This window comes from Conger conger, chromosome 11, assembly GCF_963514075.1.
Source record: "Conger conger chromosome 11, fConCon1.1, whole genome shotgun sequence".
NCBI lineage: Eukaryota > Metazoa > Chordata > Actinopteri > Anguilliformes > Congridae > Conger > Conger conger.
Genome location: NC_083770.1, coordinates 36,850,991 through 36,877,077, shown reverse-complemented (window position 1 = coordinate 36,877,077; position 26,087 = coordinate 36,850,991). Strand labels below are relative to the sequence as shown.

Sequence of the window (26,087 nt, the reverse complement as noted above, 5' to 3'; positions counted from 1 at the left end):
GCCTATCCCAGCATTCATTGGGCGAAAGGCAGGAATACACCCTGGACAGGTCGCCAGTCCATCGCAGGGCGCACACACACACCATTCACTCACACCATTCACTCACACACTCATACCTATGGGCAATTTAGGCTCTCCAATCAGCCTAACATGCATGTCTTTGGACTGTGGGAGGAAACCAGAGTACCCAGAGGAAATCCACGCAAACACGGGAGGTACATGCAAACTCCACACAGAGAGGCCCCGGCCGACCGGGATTCGAACCCAGGACCTCCTTGCTGTGAGGCGGCAGTGCTACCCACTGCACCATCTGTGCCGCCACATTAAACCAGAATATGCTAAAATTATCTTTAATATGCCTGATGTATTTGGCTAAAACATAGCATAGATTAACTGTACTCAAATGCATGCAAATTCAAATGCATTAGCAGAGGAATAGCTGTTAACCTCTGTGCCTGTTTATTTGACTAAATGCCTCTGATGCTATAAAAAAAGCATCTTGGATCTTGGCATACTCTGGTCATCTCCGTCTTGCACACTAATTAGTGCTTTGCAGTGCAGTTTCCATGCAAAAGTGTATACTGATGCACGAAAGAGAGCAATTAAAACCGACTCATTTCCAGTTTATGACAGGCTGTATGGGGCAGGTAGATGCAACATTGCGATTGGATTTGTTTACTCATTGTGTTTTTTCTACAGCTAAATTGGAAACTACAGACAGATGGTTTCTCCCTTGTATCTACATTAGCTGAGTGCTTCCTCTTAAGCTATGGAGATGAGCACTGTGAATACCATCTACCTGAGAGACAATCTCCCAGACTTGGCCAGATGTCCCACTGTGAAGACAAGAAAACAGTTTATTAACACCATATTGTTGCAGTTTACCACTAGGGATACATACATCAAGTGTGTCTATTTAATCATCATCATCATCATCATCATCATATATGATGTAAAGATGATAAGATAATGTGCTAAATTAAAAACAGCATAATTTGTAGTATGTGTAAATGTATGTTTAAATTAAATATTCTTGGGATATTTTAAAATACCACTTTAAGATGCGAAAGCTATTTGAATAAACTGTTTTTTTTATTATTAAAGGGATGTTATATTTTCAGGTTTCTTCACATTGTATTGGAAGCATTTTGTAAAATGTCAATTCTGTACCAAATAATCCAGAATATGTTAATTTCCCCAAAAAAGAAGTGTCATACTGTACAACAAATAGTTTGAAGCTTAAAGTGTAAAATAACAGGTCTTGGTAGCCTCTGAATTTTCTCAGTAGCTATTATCGGTATCGTACAGAGGTCTACAGGCCTACCAGGCAGCAAACATTAAGCTGATTACATTGGAGCTATTGTATGAACTAATATCATGATTTTGCAATATTTTGCTTGATATTTGACAAATAATTGTCTACACACAAATAAATGCAGAATAATTTGTGCGCTACTAGATTTTTCAATGACGGAAAAAAACAACTATTATTTATAGCCTGTCCCTTTAAGACCGAGGGGGCGTGTTGCTTTATGGGCTAGTATTTGAATATCGTTGTGGAGTCAAGTTGCGTTGCGTGTTTTTTCTTCATCCGTGACTGATGCAAGCTATTCTGCAAAGCCCAGAGCTGTGTGTACCTGACTAGCGCTCGGGAATGCGAAAAAACATAGACACTCTGTTTAAATCGTTGTTATCTGGGGGATATTTCGTAAAAAGCCCCCTTGAAGGAGAGGCGGTAAGGTTTTTTTGTCTCTCTATACCGTTGTTCACAACAACTGGCAAAGCGGAGATGGACCTGCACATTTTAGATCACAGGCTCAAAGTAACTAGTATCTGTAAGGACGGATTGGTGAATTTTACGCACCCACTAATCAAACTCATATTTCTCCGGAATAGGACGAGGTAAGCATGCTGCATTCCAAACTCATTAGCTTGCGTAGCTGGTGACTAGCTAGCTATTTAAAATTCATCGTGCAACTTGATGTAGTCTTGTGAAACTTGATGCTCCTCAATCGGGACACAAGATAGAGATGTTGAAAACAAAAATAGCTCGCTGGTGAGCTAACTGGTTAAACGGTGTTATTTTGGATAATGATACTTCCAGAGCGCAATACTGTAAACATGCATGCATGGTTTAATATAACGTGGCCTATGAGTACTGCGTAACTGCTGCGAATATCCGGAATGATTATGTCTGCTAGCAAATGTGACAGCAGATTTTAGAATGCTCCCCTCTGTACGTTAGCATTGTGCATGAGGACACGCTGTCAGCTGCCACCGTGGTTACTAGCATGGGCATGATGTTGTGCAGAGCTACGCGGGTGCCTAGTTTCTTTGTTAAACTAACCTTACCCAGACAATCAGTCTTCGAGCTACTGAGCAACCACCTGGAAAAGCTTTTTTTGTAGGCTTTACCATTGTAGTTAGTGATGTAACTATATAAACATAATGCGTAGTATTAAGTGCACTGAATAAAGAAGTAGAAAACTATTTAAGTTAATTGTTAACATGTGTAATTCCAGAGGAACAGAGAACGCTGCTGTGAGTTGTGCCAAATAGTTGTACCAAACATTCTCCATGGATGTCAGAATGCAACGTAACTGCTTCGCTATTAAGTGAAGTAAAGTTATGTTAACTAGAATAGCACATTTGGATAAACCTGTTCAGGAATATATTACTGGGGAGACATCAGTAAATTGATAACAAACAAACTATGGCTTAAACTCTTAATGGGTGGTAGAACTAATTCATCAATGTTATGGTAATTGGGCAAATTGAATGGTGAAACATTCACCTCATTCAGCATATTTCGCTTGAAGGTCATGGGGTCAGATTTAATGTCGCTGCAATGTGCATTGTCAATTTAAGTCTGCGTTTTTCAAAAGCATTTAGTACTTACGAACACAGCAAAACATGTTATGTAAGATGGAAGAATACAATCAAGCCATTGTCCAAACATGGTTTAAAGCTAAGGACACACATCTGTAGTAGGAGTGTACTGAGTGATCCGCGCTTGCAAAACTTTCCAAGATTACTGTTAAGGAGGATATTTCAAGAATCATCGTTGAATAATGTACCAGTCACGCCCTTGGGCGGTGGTTTGGCCTCAGTTTAAAAAAACGGTGACACACATAAACTCCTTTAATAGGTTAGATGTGTTAGTATTTTGCAGAAATATTAAGTGTAATACTGATGCTGCAGCCATGTAAACCGTACTTAAAGGGCCCGAATTAGAGGTCGACTGGAATGGTGATTTTATTAAATCCCTGGAAATCCTCTCTTTGTTATGTAATTGTTATTTATACGACCCATATAATCATTACCCTATTAAATGCTTCCAACATCTGGCCACTGCTTGACAATCTGTGTGTCAAGCATGAATTATAAGGGCAGATCTTTTCACGCGATCAGGATATCTCTTTCCTTGCTGAGCTGAAGCCCATCTATTTTTATTGGTATCAGAAAGTATTCCATCATGTTTCAAAGGCAGTGGATCATTACATGTGGTTATGCGTCCGTAAAAAATCTGGTGGTTACTAAGCCTCGTAATTACTATTAAAGAACAATTCTCAACTATAATAAATTTCTTAATTAAAATGCCCATTTCTCTTGTGATATTCAGGTGTATTTGTAATGCATTTGGCCAACATCTAAGACAGGTTGTTTTTGTCTCAGAACTGGTTCTCAGTTCATTTAGGCTATATGTTTATATGATGGTGAAATTATATTACTGAACAAACAAGACTTGCCTCAATGAAAGTGCAGTTAACCTCCTTTAATTGAACACTCCCACGAGTCTCCTCGGATTCTGTTGTGTTGTAAACGCAACACATGTGGTGTCAAGGCTGTGGCCTGTAGCGTAGTGGTTAAGGTACATGACTGGGACCCGCAAGGTCGGTGGTTCAATCCCCGGTGTAGCCACAATATCTGCTCAGGCCGTTGGGCCCATGAGCAAGGCCCTTAACCCTGCGTTGCTCCAGGGGAGGATTGTCTCCTGTTTAGTCTAATCAACTGCACATCACTCAGGATAAGAGCATCTGCCAAATGCCATTAATGTAAACCTGGATAAAGCTTCACCCAGTAGGAATTTGTTCTCAGTCTCACCTCACCTGTGAATGGGTTTGTGAACAGCATAGCAAAACCTGACTTAGTAATTTAGCAACATTTTCTAGACCATTACATTGGGGCATAGCTGGAATTTTCCAGAACCATTGAACCTTTGCTTTTGGCCAATGGCTTATGCTGTACTGTTTATGTTGTATTATCTACATTTTACTCTGCATGGACTCACTGATTTCCTTGTTTATCAGCAATGAGACCATAGGTGTAATTCACAAAGTAGGATTGTTAGTTGGACAAGTTAGTTGGATAAAGTAAAACCTGAAACAGTGCTTTTTATTTCAGTCCATGTTCCAGATTTGGAAGGGTTCCAGGTTTTACTTGGTCAACTAATCCAGCTAACTCCATAATCCTGCTTTGTAATATACCCTCCAGGGCACTGGAAATTGAGTTTCTGTGTATATTTACATGGGCTCCATTTTTGTTTTTCCTGTTCAATTTGAATCCAGTCAGTTCAGGACAGTTGAAAATGCCCATACTGATCTGATTTTTCAATTTATGAATGAGATTTCTGGTTAGTTCCTGAATTGAACTGAACTGAAATGCAATTGACCAGAAATATATTTATCATCCTTCCATGTGAAGTTAATGAGGTAGTGTTTGACCAGTGTTTTCATCCTTTGCCTTCTCCACTCCACTCCAGACCAAGAGCTTAAAGGCCTGTTTCACAGACACCGATTAAGCCTAGTCCTAGACAAAATTAGAATTTGACTGGAGATTCACCATACAAAACTCAATTTAGTCCTAATCTGTGTCTGTGAAACTGGGCCTATGGGTTTCTAAATTAGTACTTGATTGTCATTTGGCAGATGGATAGATGAGTGTCAATATGAAAAAGTGCAGTTTTAAAAAGGCTGCATATGGCACTTTAAGCAGGGTTTCAGAAACCAGCAGAGAGAGACCAGCAAATGCGAGCTCTGCCTCCGTAGTATCAGTGTAGCTTTTATAAGCACTCCATTTGCTCCAAACCCTATCTGTGATGAGGATTTAGACCAGATTAAGTCTCTGTCCAGTTTAGATCTTTGGCTGAGGTTATTACTTCTAGGTTTTTTAAATTTTAAATATTTTATTTATTTTTTTATTTTTTATTTTTTATTTTTTTTATACTCAGTGTCTAGAACTCCTTTGCATTCCGTTACCAGTAGTGATTGTTACATCAGCATAACAGTGTTTAGTTAAGAACATTCTAATTGCGTATTGGTGATTTTTCAACTTGAAGGGTTAAAAGGTTTTGCTTGCTGTTCCCACAAAGAATGAAGGTTAACTTAATGGTAAGTTCATGAAAGTAGAGAGGACATGAAATCTGACCTGTCCCTGGGTGTTTGTTGTAATGCAAATCTCTGTTAATCTGTGTGTTTTATTTATTTATTATTTTGTGCTTTCTCTTTTTTTGGGGGGGGAGGAGGTTCCCATAGAGTTGGCTAATGAGTGAAGACCGACTTGAACAATGCCGCCTCTGATCCAACAACAATAGAGATTTTGAACAAGAGAGATTTTTCCACCAGCCAGCATTAGCAGTGGGGTGAGCTTGGTCCTGTATGTGGGGCCCCAGGGAGGGGGTTTCCTACAAGCGGCCCCTATACCCCCTAGCCACTAGCCTGCTTGTGTGGTCAAACTGAGCCGGGCTTGGACATATCTTTCGATCGCTGTCCTGTGTGGGCTCAGATCAGATCCCATCGCCACACTTGGATGGATCTCCGGACCCCTTACCGTTTTTAGTGAGGCAGAGTTCCCCGAAGCTGGTCTTCCCAGTTGGGGAAAACCCCTGTCCTGTTCACTGGTATTTTCTGTTGTAGGCTATGTCGGAAGCAAAGTGTACTAGGCTGGATTGCAGCGTGGGCTATCGGTTTAAGATTCCAGGGGTTATCACTGAGATAACTGAGCCTTTTTGTTGTGTTTTCTCAAGCAATAGCAGTCACTTTGTTAAACAGTCACAAGGGGAGACACTAGTGGCTAAGGTACATGCCTGGACCTGGAAAGTCGGTAGTTCAAGCCCAAGGGTCCAACAGCTGTAGCCACGATAAAATCTGCACAGCTGTTGGGCCCTTGAGCAAGGCCTTAGCCCTGCATTGCTCTATTTCTGCAAACAAGTTTTTCCTTATTTCAAATATCTTAATATTAACATTGTCAAAAAAAAAAAAAAAACTTCAAGACCTTATTGTTCTGATCTACGTTAGAGCACTGGTTTATATAAATTCATATTGAATACTGCACAAACAGGAAATAACCCCAGTGTTGGCCTCTACAGCAGGAGGTGTAAGCATACTTGCAGGAAGTACGGTTCTGTGGAGGTTGAGAGGTGAACGGGAAGTTGGAGTGTCGGAAACACAATGGGCTGCTGAGTTGGCCCAAAGGGTGGAGCGTTATTTTTTCCCCTTGGATTGATCGCCCCACACACACACACACACACACACACACACACACACACACACACACACACACACACACACACACATTTCACATGTTACATCTTGCTGAGATGGAACTCAAGCAGGAATTGAAATCTACTTTATTAATACAGCTACCCAGCAAGAGATGTTCTATCAACAGCCTCTGGCCTGATTAAGCTCTGGATCTTTTGTCTCTCCAGCAAAAACAGTCCTTTCAGACCAGGCCCATTGCTATCCCATGAGCCTCAGCGGCTGGCCACTCAGTGTAGCAGCGGGAGGTCAGCGATCCTCTTGCGACAATGGCCATTTTAAATGGAGCAGAACACAGTGTCCAACAGCTCCTAGTTCGGTGACAAAAACATCCGGTTTTGGGCCCATAATCACGCATCATCATAATGCCCCCTCTCAGCATTAATTAAAGACCATCACAGAAAAGACGTTTCATTATAGAAGTGGTAACGGGGTCCTTTCTAAGAAAGGAAAACAGTGGGTCATTGAAGCAGCCTGTCCAATTTGGATGCACACGCTGTTCGAAAGCAGGCGGTACTGGCCCAGTTAGAGCTTGGCACTTGTGCCCCCACCACCTGCCTCCCCAAAGCAATCTGTTGTCTTTGTTGGTTTTCAGAATGTCTGGTTTTCAGAGTGTCTCTCTCTCCCTCTCTCCCTCTCTCCCTCTCTCTCTCTCCTTCAGATGCAAGTTCTTCAGCCTGACTGAGACCCCCGAGAATTACACAGTGGTGCTTGATGAGGAAGGATTCTCAGGTATACACCAGTGTTCTTTCATTCTCTCGTTCGACGTGAGTGCTATGAATCCTTAACCGTGGCAAAAATGCAAAAGTTCGACGTGAGTGCTATGAATCCTTAACCGTGGCAAAAATGCAAAAGTTCGACGCTTGTAGGCATTGCCTGCACATCTGGTACTGGTTTCTGGGGTTAAAACACTTTCTATTTCTGTTTAATGTGGTGAAAGCTTGTGGGGAGAGGCCTCTCAGGGATGCCTTGGGGAGTTGAGCTGACGTGAGCTGGGTCTGTTCCCTTGGTAGGCACAAGAGAATTGACTTGAAACTTAGCTTGAAAAGCTGTTCCGGTGTGCCCAGCTTGACACACCGTCATCATGCAGCTTTAAGGTGCTTATATCCAGCCAATCTCTTAAGCGATGAGCTCACTGTTTGATGTGCCACACTTGGTAACCCTCACAAACAGGCGAGGCTCTGAAATGCCCTGTATTTGGCATTACCGTCTGTTCACAGGCCGCCATTGCCAAACGGCACACGCCTCTTAGTTCCTGCAGGGTTGAAAAATGGACAGACCAAATACGTGTGTGTGCGTGTGTGCGTGTGTGCGTGTGTGCGTGTGTGCGTGTGTGCGTGTGTGCGTGTGTGCGTGTGTGCGTGTGTGTGCGTGTGTGTGCGTGTGTGTGCGTGTGTGTGCGTGTGTGTGCGTGTGTGTGCGTGTGCGCGTGGAGACAGTGGCACCATATTTTTAAAGCTGGAATTAAATTAAGCCAAAGTGAAAAACCTCTTTGTACAAGGTATCTACAAACCAGGCTGAGCCAGGTGACGAGGGAAGTGGCCACCAGTTGCACAAAGCACAGACCTTTACAGTATCTTCTTTATGTTCTTCTTAATTCAAGGAAATGGAATGGGTGCTGATGACACCTCAGTGGTTCCCTAGAACAGCATTACACCGAGATCAGACTCAAGATTGCGAACATTCCCAACAAACTATGTTTGCAGCAAACGGTTGCTGTTGAACGATTTTAAATGAGCATTCCAATTAGTTAATTACCAACACCTTTTTAATACAAATGGCTGCGACTTTGGTCTAACAATGCAAGCTTGCTGATTAGCTGCTAACCTGTAGTTTAAAAAAAAAAAAAAGGTCTGAACAAATATTCAATTAAATTAAAGTGCATTATAACATCCAAATAATTATCAACTTTTATTCACTTGTCATCTTCCCCATTGGTGGCCATTTTTGTTTGCCAAGTACTACCTTTTCAAAGTTATTTAACGTTGGCTAATGTTAATGGCAAACAGAAAAAAGTTTTAATATGTTGGTGAACGTTAGCTAATGTTAGCTAACCCCTGCCATATTGAATGCACATCCGTAGTCATGCTGGAAAAGTCTAGCTGTCACTAATCCGTTGATAGGGACTTGGCTTGGTGTGGAAGGCCAGCTGAACTCCCTCCTAATACTGTACGTAAGGCTGGTCTGAAGGGCTTGCAGGTGCGTGGCCTTGAGCCCTGGTCGTGTGGGTGCATTCCATCACTGCACAGGGCCGCTTTGGGCTTTCCTGTTCAGAGCAGGTCAGTTCTACTAGCATGTTTTCAATCTGCACGTGCCTTCTAAAGGAAGTTTTCATTGGGAAGAAATGGCTTTGTATACCCATGTTGAGCAGTTCCTGTCTTTGTGTTATTTTGCCCTGTATATTCTGAGGGCACAGACAGAGGACTTTTGTAGTTCCCCTGTGGTCAGTGGCACTAACCACACTCTGTATCTGTTGTGTGCTGCAGCCTAAAACCATTAAAAATACATTGAAGGTCAAAAGAAAATGGCTCTGCTGCTACTCCCAGTTACTGGCTGGTGGCTTTTTACTGAATGAATCGATCAGATAAATTTGGTCCAACTAATTTTCCCTGATAATGGTATGTTGGAAATATATTCTAAAATAACAATATTGTTATTGATAATATCTCCATACCATCTCTATACTATTTCAGAGTATATCTCAAAGTGGAGTTTGTTGTATTCCAAGAGGGTCTTAACCCTGATCAAATGGGATTTATTCACCCCTCATTGTGCTTCTTTGAGGTTCAGCATTCCTTGTTTGGGAAAATTCATCATACCTAATTCTCCTCTGTGAAGCACTGCATGATTCCCTGCTTTCATTGTAACTGCCTTCCCTCTCCCTATCCCTGCAGAGCTCCCATCCTCTGAGTTCCTGCAGGTTGAGGGCTCTACCTGGCTGCCACTCAACGTGGCGTCCAATGGCCAGGCTTCCAGCAGCTCCCAGGCCGTGGGCGTCACCAAAATCGCCAAGTCTGTCATTGCCCCATTGGCCGAGCAGCACGTGTCTGTCTTCATGCTCTCCACCTATCAGACTGACTTCATCCTGGTGAGATCACGGTCTGCCCTTACTCTTGCCCCTTTAAAGATGGTAAAAACTTTAGCATAGTCTCATAGTAACTTTCCCATAGGTACCCATTGAAAAAAGCACTAAAGAAGATTTAAGCACGGAGCAATTTAGATTGGATTTGTGTTTGTGTATATTTTGAATTCAAATTCAACTTTTCTATGCTTAGCTTAACTTCTCTGGTGCATTGGAACCAATGAAATACTCTCAAAAAGTGCAACCACCTTCTGGTCCTCTTGTTTGGCTATATTGCACCAGGCAAGATCAGTCACACAGAAAAGCAAGACAATTGCGTATTTAACCCAGGTCTTGTGTGTGTGTGTGTGTGTGTGCCTGCGTGCGTGCCTGCGTGCGTGCCTGCGTGCGCTCCTGCGTGCGCTCCTGCGTGCGTGCCTGCGTGCGTGCCTGCGTGCGTGCCTGCGTGCCTGCCTGCGTGCCTGCGTGCGTGCGTGCGTGCGTGCGTGCGTGCTGTTACCAGTTAATGCTGGATTTAGGTAATGTCTGCTCGTTAAAGTGTTACCAGCCTAAATGGTCATGGCCAAGACAAAACTTGCGTGTAGCGGGAATGGCCAAGACAGGTCAATGGTTAATGCTGTATTTTTAGAGCTTGAATGACATTCTCCTCACGTCCAGACGAATGAGACCTCATTTGCTGGTTATTTATTCATGGCCAAGTAAAGTCCTTAATTGCCAAGTAAAGTCCTTAATTGCTTATGGCTTGCCTTGCCAGCCCAGAGTTGTGTTTTCACTTATTCCACATCACTCTCCAGCTCTATTTTCAGCTCTGCATCCCTTGTTTTCTCCAGTTATGAGCATTTTTTTTTTTTTTTTTTTTTTTTTCATGGACTAATTTTGTTTTCTCTTTAGTTTTGCTTCATTTTAAATTGGACAGCTTGGGGAACCATTCTATGATGCAGTGTTGCATCGAAGTCTCCACATTAATGCGTATGAGGAAATGGCAGGCTTACACATGTTATGTGGCTGGAATTACAAGCATGACATTATTGCCTTGGAAACTATTTAAGACCTGGTATGAAAATTGGTCAAATTTCTTTGTGTTCATAGTAAATTTGGCAGTAGTAACTATATTTGGCTGTTTATTAGAGCAGATCATATTCTGATAGCTTTTTTTTTTTCTTTTTAACATGCCACATATGTCTTGAGGACAGATGGCAAACATTGCCTGCTTGTCAGAATTTCTTGAAAAGCATTATTATTAAAAACAGGTGAAAGTGATGTGTAATTAAGGGCTATTGTGTACGGTGACAGATGACATTGTTTGTGGGGGCTGAGGGCCAATTGAAAATTTCTTGAATTATTGAACAAGCTGTGCATGTTCCTGTAACTTATTGCTAATTGCCCATTTCCTGTTCTAAAAATTCCTCAACAAGATTCAAAGGCCTTGCATAAATTAAACACCAGAGAAGGAAATGGTTCAGCTGAAGAGGTAAGAAAACACCTCCTTGATGGGTATCTGAACAAGTCATCCGTATGAAACACAGATGTTAGAGGAGGATCAATGTGCCAATTTTTCATAGGTGTTTGTTCATTTTAGACATGTATCAGAAGCAATTTTTCTGAACATCATGCACCGCTTACTTGTGTCTGTACAGTATGAGTATATTGCTCCAGGGTATTTACTGAAGCAATTCAGATTAATTACCTTGGTTGATGCAACATTTTAAAATGAAACTTTTTTTTTTTTTTTTGTCTGCATAGGAAGTCGTAGGGTTGTACAGGAAGTCGGGTTGGTTTAAACTTCAAAAAAATGTTGGTATGCCAGTCTAACGTAGGAAAGCCTGCAAGGTTGTGAAGGTGACCCAAGCTAAACTAAGACTGCTTAATGCGGACTGATCCATATCAAGATTTCATGCCAGCTTTCTTTAATATAAAACTCACAAGCTACAGCTGTCCAGTGCACAGTACGCCTTTGCCTATGGTTGAAACTGCTGTGTACCGTTTAGAGATTTAAGGCAGAATAATTGGTTGGAAGAAGCAGCAACATGAACGCAGCCTTTTCAGCAGTCGGGTTGTAAGCTATAGATCCGAGTCTGTTTGCCCACCGTGTGGTGAACTGCCTTTTCTGTTAGACCACATGATCGTCTTCTCCCATCTCTGGGTCCTGGTAAGCATGTTCAGCAGTTTGTGTGGTTTCCTTTAAACGTTTGCCTCTGAATAAACTGTTTTTGTTTGGCATTTGTTTCTCTGGAGACTGAAGTAATGATGCTTACTGGCCCTTTAAGGTGTATGATCACAAATGTGAACACTCCAATGCTGATGTAACCATCACAACTGATAATTGAAAGCAATTGAGTTCTAGAACACTGACAGAATTGTGAAAAAAGCATTTCCCCCCTAAAAAAACTACACTTCAAAGTGTAAAGAGTAATGCTCACGATTACTCACAATATTTAACATATAAATAATATTAAGAGACTTTCTTGACACAGGTTGCACACTCTAGGTGTACACAGATTTTACACTTGGAGGTGTACACTGTAGACAAGATAAAAGATTAAAAGTGACATGATTTAATAAATGTTGTCCTATTCTAGCATATAATTAGCACTCTCATGAAGCTGAGCAGGATGTTCAAATAAGCTGCTCTCTGTTAAAAATCCCCTTCCTTCTGCACCTCTTCTCCTCAGTGTTGGAAAGCAGAGGCTGCCTTGTGCTGTGTACATAAAGAAGATCTGCGCTCTCATAATGAGGGATAATGTGAGGGGGACAAAGTTTGCTGTCAGAGTTTGCAGAGAAGTGCATTAGCATTTGGGTTTGCAAAGTCTGTGTTAGCAAAGTTGTCAGTGTCAGATGAAAATAGGGCGAGCGAGCACTCTTCCCAGAAGAGTTTCATAAACACACCCCTGCTAATGGCACCACTCCCACATCAATGTCCAAACACCCTCGTTTTAGTGCACGCTTTGAGCAGAGCGTTTTTGGTGCTCTAGATGTACTAGAAGTTCCCGTATTGCTTGTGTTTGTGCCATTTTGCTTTTGCTTCTGTTCTGGCCATTTCAGTTGTAGGTTAAGGAAAAGGAAAATGAAATTATTCCACAGGTTTTAAAAAAATTTTTGTATAGTGTCTGTCTTTCTGCAGGTGCTTCTTGAATTAATCTGCTCAAAGCATGTCATGAAAATACAGGCCTGTGGCACTCTGCTCGTCTATAAATACGCAGTGAGTGGAAAGCTCATGTTTAGGTAATAAATATCCTGTACATGTTCTTTACCGTTTTGCATGGTAAGCAAGTCTATTTAAAGAAGTATAATTTGTTAGCTGCTGATGGATTTGCATCCGATTCTTCCTTTGGACTCCAGAATTTTGAAATGGTAAACTCAATTTTCAGTGTAAGCAAGTAATGCAGTGCTCACTGATGGTCAAGTACCTTTTTGAGCACTGGGATTAAGGTTAATGGGCGGCCTATTGTTTTCAGAATTTGAAATTTATTAACTTGAATACTTAACTTATTTATGTCCTTTGTTAACCTCCTGCCGATTTGCCATTAAACATGTTCTGAGGGGAAATCAGCTCAAGTGTGTGTGTGAGTGTGTGTGTGAGTGTGTGGGTGAGTATGTGTGAGATGGTTAGAAAGGGCTGTTGTGATGGTGTGACTCGTGGTGCTCCCTAGGTGCGGGAGAAGGACCTGGCGGTGGTGGTGCACACCTTGGAGGAGGAGTTTAACATCTACAGGGAGGTGGGTGGAGAATCCGTACCTGTCCACAGCCAAGACGTGCGCAACGGTCTCCAGAAAAATGGGAAAGAAGGTGAGGAACACTGTCTATCTGTGCATCCATCCAACCACCCATCATAATTGTCCGTAAGCTGTTGTGAATAGGATAGTATGGAGCTCCCAAAGTCCCAAAAAGTTATATATATTTTTTTATCTTGTTCCCTGAAGTTAATATCTTGTGCGCACAAGAAAAAATATATATATTTGGGACTTTGGGTGCGCTGTACAATAGCGTGCCTCTGTAATATGCGATTTGTATGTTAAGGAAGTGATGGTCAACCAATCAGTATAGCACCTGGGAGTTCCTGTATGCAAAATAAATGCACAGCAGCTTTGAACCACATGGTTCTCCAGATTGGACCACGGGTTGAACCACACTGCTTAAGGTAGTGGGTACAGTAATTGCTAATCTGAATAACCTGTTCTCATCATAAAACGTCCTTATGGTCTTCTGATGTATGGTATTCACAGTTCATCAGCTAGCGGAAAGCAAATGCTTGTACATTGTTACTGAATGTGATCAATACCACTGTGTGCTTATTGGCTTGGTCCATGGTTGGTCCACGGTAACTGGGTGGAAGTGATCAGTCTCTGGAGATCGTGACCATGGTTTCAATGAGTTCTGGAATAGAAACGTCACATCACTCTTTCCACAGCCATCCACCCCACGGTGCACCCAGTGCTGAGCCCACAGAACCGGTTCTGTGTCATGAGTCTGGACCCGGACACCCTGCCTGCCATCGCCACCACGCTGATCGATGTGCTCTTCTACTCCAACGGGTGGGGCTTCTCTTGCCCGCGCAAGGCATTCTGAGACAGTAACGGGAGGCTAATATTTTCTTATTTTAACTTATCTCTATTTAATCTTTATTATTTAGCATTTTTCTATGGCCTGACATAAAACACAGTTACCCAACAAAACAATCAAGTTGAGAACAAATACTTCCATTTCATTCTCCGTTTGTTAACCGTAATTAAAAAGCAGTCACAAATTACACATTTAAAATCACCCATTGCCCTTGTGCTGTCAACCTCTTTAAATTAACATATTGCGTCAAAATAGGATGACAAAACGGATTTCAAATGAATAATGTACTCTGCCTACCTTCAGGTTTAGATTCTCAGAAGTATATATTTCTTTAGTGTGGACTCTGTAATTAATTGTTCAGACCTACTCATTATGATGCTAAGCTCACATCCTGAGTGTGTATCTTGGGTATTAGTTTGGAAAGGAAAGCGGTTTGAAAATAACCCTTTGTTAGCGTTACTTCTGAGGTTTGATGGACAAATGGAGAAATTCCATCTAGTGTTTACTCCATTACGGCTCTGCCTGCTTTCATAGCTGTTGAGTGGAATTCTTAGTAAACGCCCTTTTGGACCATCTGTAAATCAGTCTCAGATCGGACTCTATAAACCTGTACGGGACAAGGCCCACCCCTATCGCAGTCCTTTCTGTGGCATGTTTGGCATTTTATGGGGTTTGTTGCTGGAGTGAGGCATTTCTGGCACTGTCCGTGACTGTTAGTTTGAGGAGTTTGATCGCTGAGCTGATTTCTATAGGCCTTCCGAGTTCAAGCTGCTGTTTGTTGAAGGTGTGCTTTGATGTATTCTGCTCTGCTCTGCTCTGCTCTTCTCTTTCTCTCTATTTCAACCTGGCAGTCCGAAAGAGGGCTCTCCGCCCAACCAGGACCTGGACTGCATAAAGTTCTTCTCGTTCTCCCTGATCGATGGCTACGTCTCGATCGTCATGGACACTGAAGCACAACGCCAGTAAGTCCTTCCTGTCAGTACTTCCATCTCCATGACAACAACTGCTTGGTTACAGACAACACATCCTATTCCTAAACTTATGGGTGGGGATCCAGTGTGAGGTGCAGGTGCAGGTGGATATATATATATATATATATATATATATATATATATATATAGTGGTGACCCGTTGGTTGAGTTTGAGTGAGAGTGAGAGTGAGACACAAAAATGATTTCTTTATTTTTCTACTAGTGCCTTCAGGGCACTTCTCAATTGTCCACAACAAAAATTCCTTTTTCAAAAAAAAACAGGGAAAAAGATCAAAGAGGAAAAAATAGAAATAAGCGGCCAAAAAATTTGTAACTCCGAAACGGTAAAAACCAAAAAACGGAGCCGGACTTCACGCGGCTGTGTTCGCCCGTCTTTGTCCGTTGAGGGGCCGTTAAATCCACGTGGTTCCCCAGCCTCGGAAGTCCTCTTCCCCCGCCTAGACGCCCGTCTTTGTCCGTTGCGTCTAGGATTAAAAAAAGAAGTTAGCTGGCTTCTAGCAGGAATGATTGGCTCATGTGAATCCGGGAAGTTAATGTTTCTTCCGCGGGGTTTCTTCCGTAATCATGGGGTTCTCCCGGTGTCCTTCCCGAAAGTATTCCACGTCTTATTCGAGTGGAGTTCAGTCGTGGCTTGGTCGAGGCGTTCACCCACACTGGCTCTGCGTATCTCCTCTTCCGTCATGAGCCCCGCCCTGCGCTCGAGTTCGGCCTTTTGTAGGGAGTTGGTCTCTCTCAAACTCGGAGTGCATTCCACCCGCGCCCCGGTTGTGCTGGCCTTGGTGCTGATTCTCCCCCTGCCCGGGCTCTCCAAGGTGCCGGTCCCTTAAATACGATTTAAGGGAATATTCGCCGTCAGTTATTTTCCCCAGCTCCTGGCGCCGGCGCACTGGCCGTTCTACTCTAGTGGGGTACCGATCCTAGATATATATATATATATATATATATATATATATATATATATATATATATATATATATAAGTCTTAGGCACCCTACACTTTATTATATGTATGTTTATTTGTTTGTGTGTGTTAGTATAAAAGAACACATTTCAGATTTCCAAATATTCATTTTCCAAAAGATTTAATTTTACAGTTTTTTACAGTTTTTAAAGTTTTTAATTTTAAAAAGTAACATATTACTGTAAGCAAGGAGCCAACCAAAGTCTGCAGAAGAACTGTGGCAAGTTCTCCAACATGCTCGCAACAACCTCCCTGCTGATTGTCTTATAGAACCGCAGGACAGTGTTGGCTATCTGACATTATAATCATAGTAATAATGAAAAAAAAAAACAGGGCTAAACATTTTTTGGGGTAAACTGTAAACATATTTATTCTAAAAACATTTGAATTGTAGTTGTGAAATTGGCGACAAAAAAAGCAAGGAATACACAAATTGTTTGGGGGGGAAAAAAGGCTCGAAAATTGAAATCACTTCAGACAACAGCAATTACTGTCTATCCAGGCATACTCCCAACATCTGCTCGATCCCACCCTGTCTGTGCAAGATGCCTTTTCCATTGTGTGGTGGATCTCCAGCGTTGACATGGGATTGTGAGACGGAGCCATATGGGGGAAGGGGATTGGCTGAGGGCTGGTGTAATCTGTGTGTGTTTGTGCTGAGACGGGCGGCAGTAGTGACCGAGTCTGCTCCCTGTGTGATTGGCAGGTTCCCTGCAGACCTGCTGTTCACCAGCTCCTCCGGGGAGCTGTGGAGGATGGTGCGCATCGGGGGGCAGCCGCTCGGCTTCGGTGAGACACGCATGTGCGCACACACACACACTCACACGCGCACACTCACACGCACACGCACACACACAGGTCTGTCAGTGATAGGGGTCTGTATGCTGCCACACCCCTTGCTGGCTCTCCACTCTTTCACTTTTTCTCCTGTGTGTAACTTTTCTGTCAGTTAACTTATGTCATGACATTATTATTATTTTTTTTTATGTAAAGGTTTGTGCTTCAGTTGCGTCATGTGAACATTATGATTATGAAAAGAATACTGTACCTACTGGTTAGAGCATGTTAACTTGGGTGTGACGTTTACATTTCCAAGGAAAATAAATGTCTAATCTGGTCTTCCTGCTCTTGACTGACAGGCTTTGCATTCATATGTATTCAACCTTGAATGGCATCTTTCTCCATGTCTCAGAGTTTGGCCTTAGAAAAAAAAAAAAAGAAAAAAAAAAGGGCAACCAACCTTATCGCTTTCAATCAACTACTGCATGCCTCAGTGACCGAGTGACTATAACACTGTAATAATAATAATAACAATAATACATTTATTTATTGAGTACATTTCTAGCAATGAAGACAGAACAAAGAAAAAAGGTCAAATGATAGAAGGCAAAACACACCAAAGCAAAAGAGTAGATATTAGGCCAAGAGCACAAAAATAGTAGTGTAGTATTTTTTTGTAATGTGTGAACTGTCTGTTCCTACCCCCATCCCAGATGAATGCGGTATTGTGGCCCAGATCTCCCAGCCGCTAGCGGACAGCGACATCTCGGCGTATTACATAAGCACTTTCAGCTTTGACCACGCTCTGGTGAGTCCGCACCTTCCTCCTCCTTCCTCCCCGCTCCGTCGCACAGCCGAACAGAAGCGGCGGAAACTGTCCGGCCTCGAGGCAGAGCCAGCAAAGTTCATATTTCATCGTCCACTAGAGGGACATTTCTCCTGCACCTTTCGCAAAATGTAGGAGGTAACAGCTTTTCTAGTAAAACTCTACTGTTTACAATACAGTATACACAGGGTCCTCTTGCAATAGATATGAGATATATATAAAATACCATATAAAGTATTCAAATGTATATACACATAATGAACTTTAATAACTTTGAAACACCCAGGGCAAGGGACTGAACCAGCAACCTTCTGTGTGTGGGTGTCCGTGTTTGTGCATGTACGTGTATTGACTGTCGTACATTGTTTGCAAAAGTCGAATTTCAGTCTTACTTTTACTGTAAAGATGACACAAATAGGGACAAATCCTTGCATTATGTAGTTTCTCATTCTCATAATTTGGCCTTTATGGTCTTATCAGCTTACCTGTAATTTGTGATAAATCATGCCTGCTGGTTTCATCAATAATAGCCTGGTATTATTAGCATATTTCTCTTTAATTTCCCATGTAGATAAATATGGATAGAGGGTGGATGATTTTGTATATACTGTAGTGATAGAGCAGGTTCTATCTTTTATTTCTGATTTATTCTCTACTGCATTGCAGTGATACGGATCGAAAACACAACCCTGGAGCAACATTGTAGCCTGCCTGCGTACAGTGACACTGAGTTTTCAATGCAATGCCTAAACATTACAGAATGGACACTTAATCAATGGACAACGTATAATCGATACGTTTTCTTCATGACTGAAGTGTCATGGTTCCATTCAACAATATGATTAATCAAGGAATATACTGTATGTCACCCTGGATATCATAACTTTATTGCTTGAATAATTGTATTTCTTAAAAATCTCAACCAGGAGGCTCTTGGCTGTGAGCTGGGTTGTGTGGTCCCAGGTGCTGATAAGGACTGTGTGTCTGCATTTTGTGGCATTCTTGCATCGCAGTTTTCAGTGAATGATTTATTTAAGGAGTTTGGTTTCTCACGAGATGAATCGCCACATTTGCAGTCACGACAGGAGCTCACAGTGAATGGTGTAAATTGTGAAGTTACTCCAGCAGAGTTGCTTGTGTGTTCCCTAACTACCTTTTAGCAGCAGGGGGCGGTAGAGGTGTTACACCTGAGATTAGTTAGACCTTCTCTTTGTGTATTTAGGTCCAGATTCACGTCAAAGAAAAACTTTGAGTAGAAAACCTGCTAGTTAATATGTTTAACATTCACATCCTTCGTGCTTCAGACCAGTGCTTTAGATTTGTTTTCACACAGTTGGTCCAAAAATACAGTTGGGAAATTTGAACTAATGAGACGTGGGACAAATACATATTTGAAATACTTGGTAACATTTGAAAACCATTACATTTGAAACATTTGAAGTCTGTTAAATCCCTGAGAATTTTCAAGAAAATCCAAAGTTGCTGTATCTGACATTTTAGAAGAAGCATCAATATATTTTGTAATTGAAGAACTACTTTTAAAATGTTCACAAATCTACCGGGATTCTATTCATGTCTAAATGGATCAACATATTGCAAGTAATTAATTTTACCAGGTCTGGAGCCTTTGCTTAATTGACTTAATTTACCATTAATTTGTACAGTTTTCCTAGTTGATATGCATTTTGCACAGCTTCCTGCTGCTGTTTGTCCAATATAGCCCAATGTTCACTAGGGTAGTTATGTTCTTGTTTGTCTAACTCATTGGTCTTTTTTTTTGGTCTATGGAATCTGCACTTCTACAGTAACAGTCGCTTTCTTTCTTGCTGTCGGACTGATCACTGCAGTGCACACACATTGCAATGTCTGAAGTAGTGCACAGTTCTTTGATATTGTTTGATGATTTATCTCTGCTGTGATTATATTTTATTTTTTGTTCAGCGCGCTGTAACATATCACTTTGAAAAGTGCTTTGTTACATGACATTACATTACATGGCATTTAGCAGACGCTCTTATCCAGAGCGACGTACAACAAAGTGCAGATCAAACACAAGTACAAGTGCGAAGAGGACCTGAGAGGAAAGTACAGTTCCGAAGTAGTGGGTTCATGCTGTGAACTTGCTGAAAATGGTTTTCATTTGACAGGGATTTGCAGTGTGGTTTTGCACCCCAAGTTCTCAGTCAGACAATGAGGGTTTGGTCATAGGGCTCTCCATGGGGGTGAATGGGGCTCTCTGTGGATTTAAGGCCACATTCACTTTCTAGCAATTGCCGTCATAAAGCCGGCACAATTATTTTCTCTCTCTATCCTATCCAAGCAGGAGATGAAGACTTGCAACCAATATGCCACATCAGCTCTTGTTAATGCACTGTGGTTTAAATGGAAATGCAAGTTTTTATTTCTTTTTTGTATTCCAATGTAATAAGAAGACTCATTGGATCTTTGATGGTTTTCCTTTCTTTTTTAGTATTTGACATTGATTGAAGGCAGATTTGAAGGGCCTGGTAAATGGTGATGTGCACTTTTTCTCCATCACTCTAGCAGTATACTCCTTTATCATCTCCCCATCATTGAAAGGAAAGAAATTGTTAAACCAGCAGAAAGCTGCACTGCTAGGCAGGATTAGCAGAGCAAGCTGGTGTTGGAGTCAGACTGCTGATGATCATATGGTGATGGATGAGCTGTTTTTTTTTTTTTTCGTTTTTTTTTCTTTATTAATGAATTTGTTTTTGGGTGCTGAGATGTGTGTGTGTGTGTGTGTGTGTGTGTGTATGTGTGCGTGCGCATGGTCCATGTGTTCGTGTGTGCATGTTTGTGTGTGTATGTGCATGAGTATACTTGTGTATTTCCTGTGTTAGACTTGATGGAATTTGTTTTTTTAGTTGCTTTAAATTGAACTTTGTATGAATGCATATTAACCCCTTTTAAGCGTTTCCTGTGGCAATCATTGGGCCTTCCTGACAAGCAGATCAGCTATCAGCTACAAGCAGATCAGTTATGTTTGATCAGTAGATAACACTTTGTCGGTCTTCCTGTGAACAGGAACAGCGAGAAGCGCATGACCAAATTAAGAGCCAAAGAAGGCTAAAGATACCTGTGACTGTCAGCAATCTATCTGTCACTTTCATTTCTTTATAGACCGTTAGTCATCGAGTCAGTAGTTTATGACATAGTAGCACCTGATAGCTTCTGTATTCTTGTGTCATCATGGAAGTGTTGCATTGCTGTGAAATGTGTTGCCTTTCAAGACTTCTAAGCAGTGATAGGTGGAAACTGAAACAGGGCTGTTAATATTTTTGGTGGGGCCTTATGATGCTTGCAGTGGATGTAGGAGGATGGTTATTTTTGTGGTGTAATGGTAATGATTCATATAATTTTGTAAAAAAGAATCATAGTTACAAACCCATAATATTTCTGGCCATACCCATTACTGTTGCCGATCATAACTGCATCTGCTCTCATAATCATTGATAGACCTAATTCAAAAGTTTGTTTGTATTGTGGTTTTTAAGTATACATTTTTTATGTAAAAAAACTAAAACTAAAAAAAAACAACAAAAAAAACTACTCTACATATTGTACATACTTTTTAATTCCTAAAAAGGCAGGCGGCTATTCGTCCCATCCCCAATCTGCAGGGTTTGAACCAAATGTTTCTGTGCTTTGCCTTTTGAATTTCAAACAATTATTCTTCCATTTGGCCTGTCAGTGGACCCTTTTCACCAGTTGCATGGCTGTAGCCCTTGCACTGTTGCAGGCTAGATCCTGCTATATCTGGACGACTGTTTGATTGTCTCTCCAACCAGTGATCGAGCAGTACAGGATCCAGCAGTAACACTCTCGCATGTGGCTTAATTGGGACTGATGGTAAATTAAAGCAAGATGTCATCGTTATGTTGTGGAGAAGAAGAGCATATTTGGGGTTGATTCCCCCAGGACCAGGACCTGGTGCACACAGATGCTCCCCTTTAGGGTGGGGAGCAGTCTGGTGACACAGGGCCGCCGAGGGTGTGTGGAACTCACCTGGACCTTTCATCACCAGGTGGCACAAAAGCCTTCCTCCGGGGGATTGGAGACTCCACCCAGAGGCATTGGGGGGAGACATTCAGCCCTCTTTGTCTGCAAGCTCTAGCCCATGCATGGCCAGCCTTCTGTATGGATTTCTTCCAACTTCTATTGCTTCTTCTAACCCTAGACTGGGACAAAAAAAGCATCCAGAGGATTGCTGGTGGCTCCCAACTGGCCAGAATGACCATAGATTTCTGTGCTGCTCAGACCCCGTGATATGGAGCTCTTGCACCTTCCGAGAGGGACGGATCTCCTTGCACAATTAGAGGGTCGCAGATAGCATCCGGACCCAAATCACCTGCGACTCTGTTTGACTTCTGAGGGACCAGAACCACTACTGACGTTGTGTGATCAGGCAATCGTTCAGACCATCCTGAACTCTCGGGCGCCCTCCACCTGGTCATTGTATGCAAAAAGGTGGAAACCGTAACAGTTTTTGCAGGCCCTGCTGGAAGCTAACAATTCTACCTCCACAATTAAGATGTATGTGGGCAACCAGAGAGTGGGGTCCATAGGACCTCAACCGGTGACTGCACGGGATGGAGGAAATTAAAGTGCTTTAAGCACCATCTCTGACAGTCATCTGGAGCTCATCGATGCGTAGTTGCATACATAACTCTTGTAACATGAATATGTAGTTAAGTGTCTGTCGTCCATCCCTGGACATTAAAGGTGTAATTAAATGCAATTAATATCTCTTTATACTTCACTGAATGCAATAAAGGTTGCACACAAAAACCATCATAAGGCAGGGGACCCTAAATGAGAAATGTATCAGGGCTCTCAAGTTTCATGAAAAACTCTGAGTGAGATTGCAAATCAGGGCTGGAGCAAATCGACATTGTGTATGTTTTGGTCGCAGAGGCCCCTTGGCCGAATCCACTTCTCCCAATTATAATTTTGTTTATAATTGAGTTTATATAAACTATATAAACTATACTTTATAATTAAGTTCATGGGGCGGCACGGATGGTGCAGTGAGTAGCACTGCCGCCTCACAGCAAGGAGGTCCTGGGTTCGAATCCCCGTCGGCCAGGGCCTCTCTGTGCGGAGTTTGCATGTTCTCCCTGTGTCTGCGTGGGTTTCCTCCGGGTACTCCGGTTTCCTCCCACAGTCCAAAGACATGCACGTTAGGCTGATTGGAGAGTCTAAATTGCCCATAGGTATGAGTGTGTGAGTGAATGGTGTGTGTGCGCCCTGCGGTGGACTGGCGACCTGTCCAGGGTGTATTCCTGCCTTTCGCCCAATGTATACTGGGATAGGCTCCAGCCACCCTGCGACCCTGTTCAGGATAACCGGGTTAAGATAATGGATGGATGGATGGAATTAAGTTTATAATTGACCAGCACAAATAAAACAAATAGAACCGAAAATGATGGGCCAAACCAATAAGACAAACTCAGCTGAATAAAATAAATTGATTTAGTTACACATGTAAGAAAAAAATGTAATAGTTCGGGAGAGGTGAGCATTTGTGCGAGGGTGTGACTTTGAGTGTGTGACTGTGTGTGTGTGTGTGTGTGTGTGTGTGGGAGGGATGAACCGATATGAAATTTTACGGTACGATACGATACGATATCTTCAAAATATCACGATATTACACTATATTGCCCAGTGGCGTAATGCAAAATCTCGGGGGGCCCCCGCAAGGTTTAGGCTGGGGGCCTTTTTCAACGCGGGGGTAGATTGGTGCAGTGTCAAGTAAATTGAATTTTAATAAATAAATAAATAAAATACTTCGTGTTTTTCTTGTAAAATTGTCTGGTAGACTGTAAACCCCTGTCAGTAAACATTTAAATTTGAATTAACATCAATTATCTCTATCATTTTTGCAGGGGCATCTTTTCATTGGCTGCACAAGCAAAACATAAGGAATTGCATTTAAACTTTCATATTCGCGCATATTTAAGCAATGTTCCCAAACATAGGCTAGTTCTTCGACATGGGAGGTTAAAAACCTTTGGGACTTTGTATTGCAGCCAAACACTACAATTCATAGAAACAAAATGACGTGACACATGAAATATGTCAAAGTTTTCAACTGAAACAATATTTTACTATTTAAAACGTACTAACTTACTGGAGCATTGTTCACAGTATACCTACCCATCAGAGCACACCGCCTTTCTGAGCATGCAGGTGCAGAGTGGGACAAACGCGGCAGATCCTCACAGTAACCCCGCCTACCGGCCAGACGGGTAAAGATCACCAAAAAATGTCAAAAGATCCTCAAGTGTCCAAACGTGGCTCCAAATCCAACGAGACTGCTTTTAAAATCATGTTTATTTCCGTGTAGTGGGTTTTATCCCTTCTCGGCCGACTCACCGTGAGAAAAGATAGGTGTGGCGTGTGAGCGTGTGAGTGTGTGAACTGGTTGAAATGCGTGCGTCTCACGGTCAATGGGTGAGACTTGAGAGGTTTGAATATATAGATGTGGGGATAAAAAATTAAAAAAAAGCAACCAGTGGTCAGAGAAGTGTCTTTACTTCACATTTTTTGTATGTATTTTCGTAGCATAATGTAAAAAACAAAGCTCTTATTTTTGTGTGATGACGGTGAATTGACATGGTTTAATTTGAACATTTCTTTTTTAAACCCCATTTCGGTCCAGGTTCCTGAGGAGGACATCATCAGTGTGATTGACATGCTACATCAGCAGAGGAACGAGCCGGCCTGTTGAGGGAAAAACTCCTGAGGAGAATAAAAACCCCTACCCCCTCCCCTTGGAGCAGAGAGGGTCAGATGGAGCTGTAGACACAACTTCTGTGCCTAGAACTAGCCCTGCAGCAAAAGCAGTATTATCTTTTTCACCAGTTGCCACGACCACCAAAGCGCTTCCATGGAAGGTGCTGACCTGAGGAGCCTGTTTTTGAACCCCACCCCCAGCATTTTGTTGGTGGTCGTGCTGTACTCGGAAGCACTGAACTTTTCTCGTTATTTGAGTCTTCACTGCAGTGCACAGTGCTACGTCTGAGACTTTCAGCCAGGCCATGGTGGAGCTCACGGTAAGGTTCAGAACCCACGAGAGCTATGAGTTGGCCGGGAAAACTGTCTCGCCTCCAGGAGAGAATTTGCTCAAAATGTCAATGCGCTCTACAGTCCACAGTCTTGGGCACTCCTGACTAAGTCAAATCTTTGAGGAAATTAAAACCTTTTACAAGTGCACAGTCTCAGATAAAGCTAAATATCATAAAAATATAGTAAAGTAAAGTAAAAGAAACATGTTTAGTACCCATTTCATGGTCCCTTACTCTCAACAGGGACTTTTACAAGGGTTTGAAATTAGTTTGTTCTTGAGGTGCATTTTCCTTAGTAATGACTTAAAAAATGCAGCGTTTTGTACACAACCTCATAAGCTTTTGTACAACTATGACTCCCCAGTTCCAAATTGTTGTATGTTTACATGCATCTGGAAAATATGATTTTGTTTGCCAGAGATGACATGATGTTTTTCAGGTTAAATAACTTATTTTGATGCTGCATATATTTCCGTAAGCTCGAAAACATGCAAGGAGATTGCCTCCTTGTTCTTTTTTTCCTCACCCTGACCTACAATTGTTTTTCTTTAATTGTAACTTGCATTACCAAATATAATTAAATTTCTTTGTATAGGCATACATATTACATCCATACATGGCACTCTTTGATTTGAGCCATCATACCTGTCACATGGAAAATATTTGCTTCATTATTTGGAAACCAGAGCAATCCTCTGAATAATTCCTTTTCCAAGTAATCCCAATGTTTCATTTCTGGATTGCTGCTGACATTAGTTTACTGATGATTCTGCTATTACCTGAGGTTTCAAGACTACTTATAGATTTTTTTTTTTGCCTGTGAACTGGGGTGAGAAGACAGAGTTTTTTTTTTTTTTAGTTTTTAAAAAAAATTATTATTTTTATTTTTTTTCCTTCCCTCTCCTATTTCTTGTAGGCTAAAAGAAAAGTTGAATTATTAAATAGTCATCAGTAATCTCTTTTTGGTACAACTACATTTTTGTACAATAACATAGTATTATGTCAAATATTTGTAAAGTGCTGCTTTATTCAATAAAAATATATATCACAAATAAAAAAGTATGGCGTGATTTTTTTTTTCCAGGTGAAAATGACTGACTCTCCGTGAACTGGGGATCACCTCTCCGGAATTAGTGACATTATTACTCTGCCTCCACATTTTCACTGCCTTTGCAGGTTTCCAGTCAAAGAAGGCCAACAAGAATGTGGGTGTGAATGCATAGTTTAATTTTGTCTAACACAAGAAGTGGGATTTGTAG

The 26,087-nt window shown here is 41.7% G+C and overlaps 1 protein-coding gene across 1 annotated transcript; it reads left to right on the top strand.

Moving 5' to 3' along the window:
- The first annotated feature begins 1,567 nt into the window (after window positions 1-1,567).
- On the top strand, window positions 1,568-25,887 carry castor1 (cytosolic arginine sensor for mTORC1 subunit 1). Its single transcript, XM_061260714.1, has 9 exons — window positions 1,568-1,902; window positions 7,201-7,271; window positions 9,434-9,627; window positions 13,272-13,407; window positions 14,030-14,153; window positions 15,033-15,143; window positions 16,841-16,923; window positions 17,628-17,722; window positions 24,423-25,887. Exons 1-9 carry the CDS (start codon window positions 1,655-1,657, stop codon window positions 24,489-24,491), a joined length of 1,131 nt encoding a protein of 376 aa, XP_061116698.1. The 5' UTR covers window positions 1,568-1,654; the 3' UTR covers window positions 24,492-25,887.
- The last annotated feature ends 200 nt before the right edge of the window (window positions 25,888-26,087 follow it).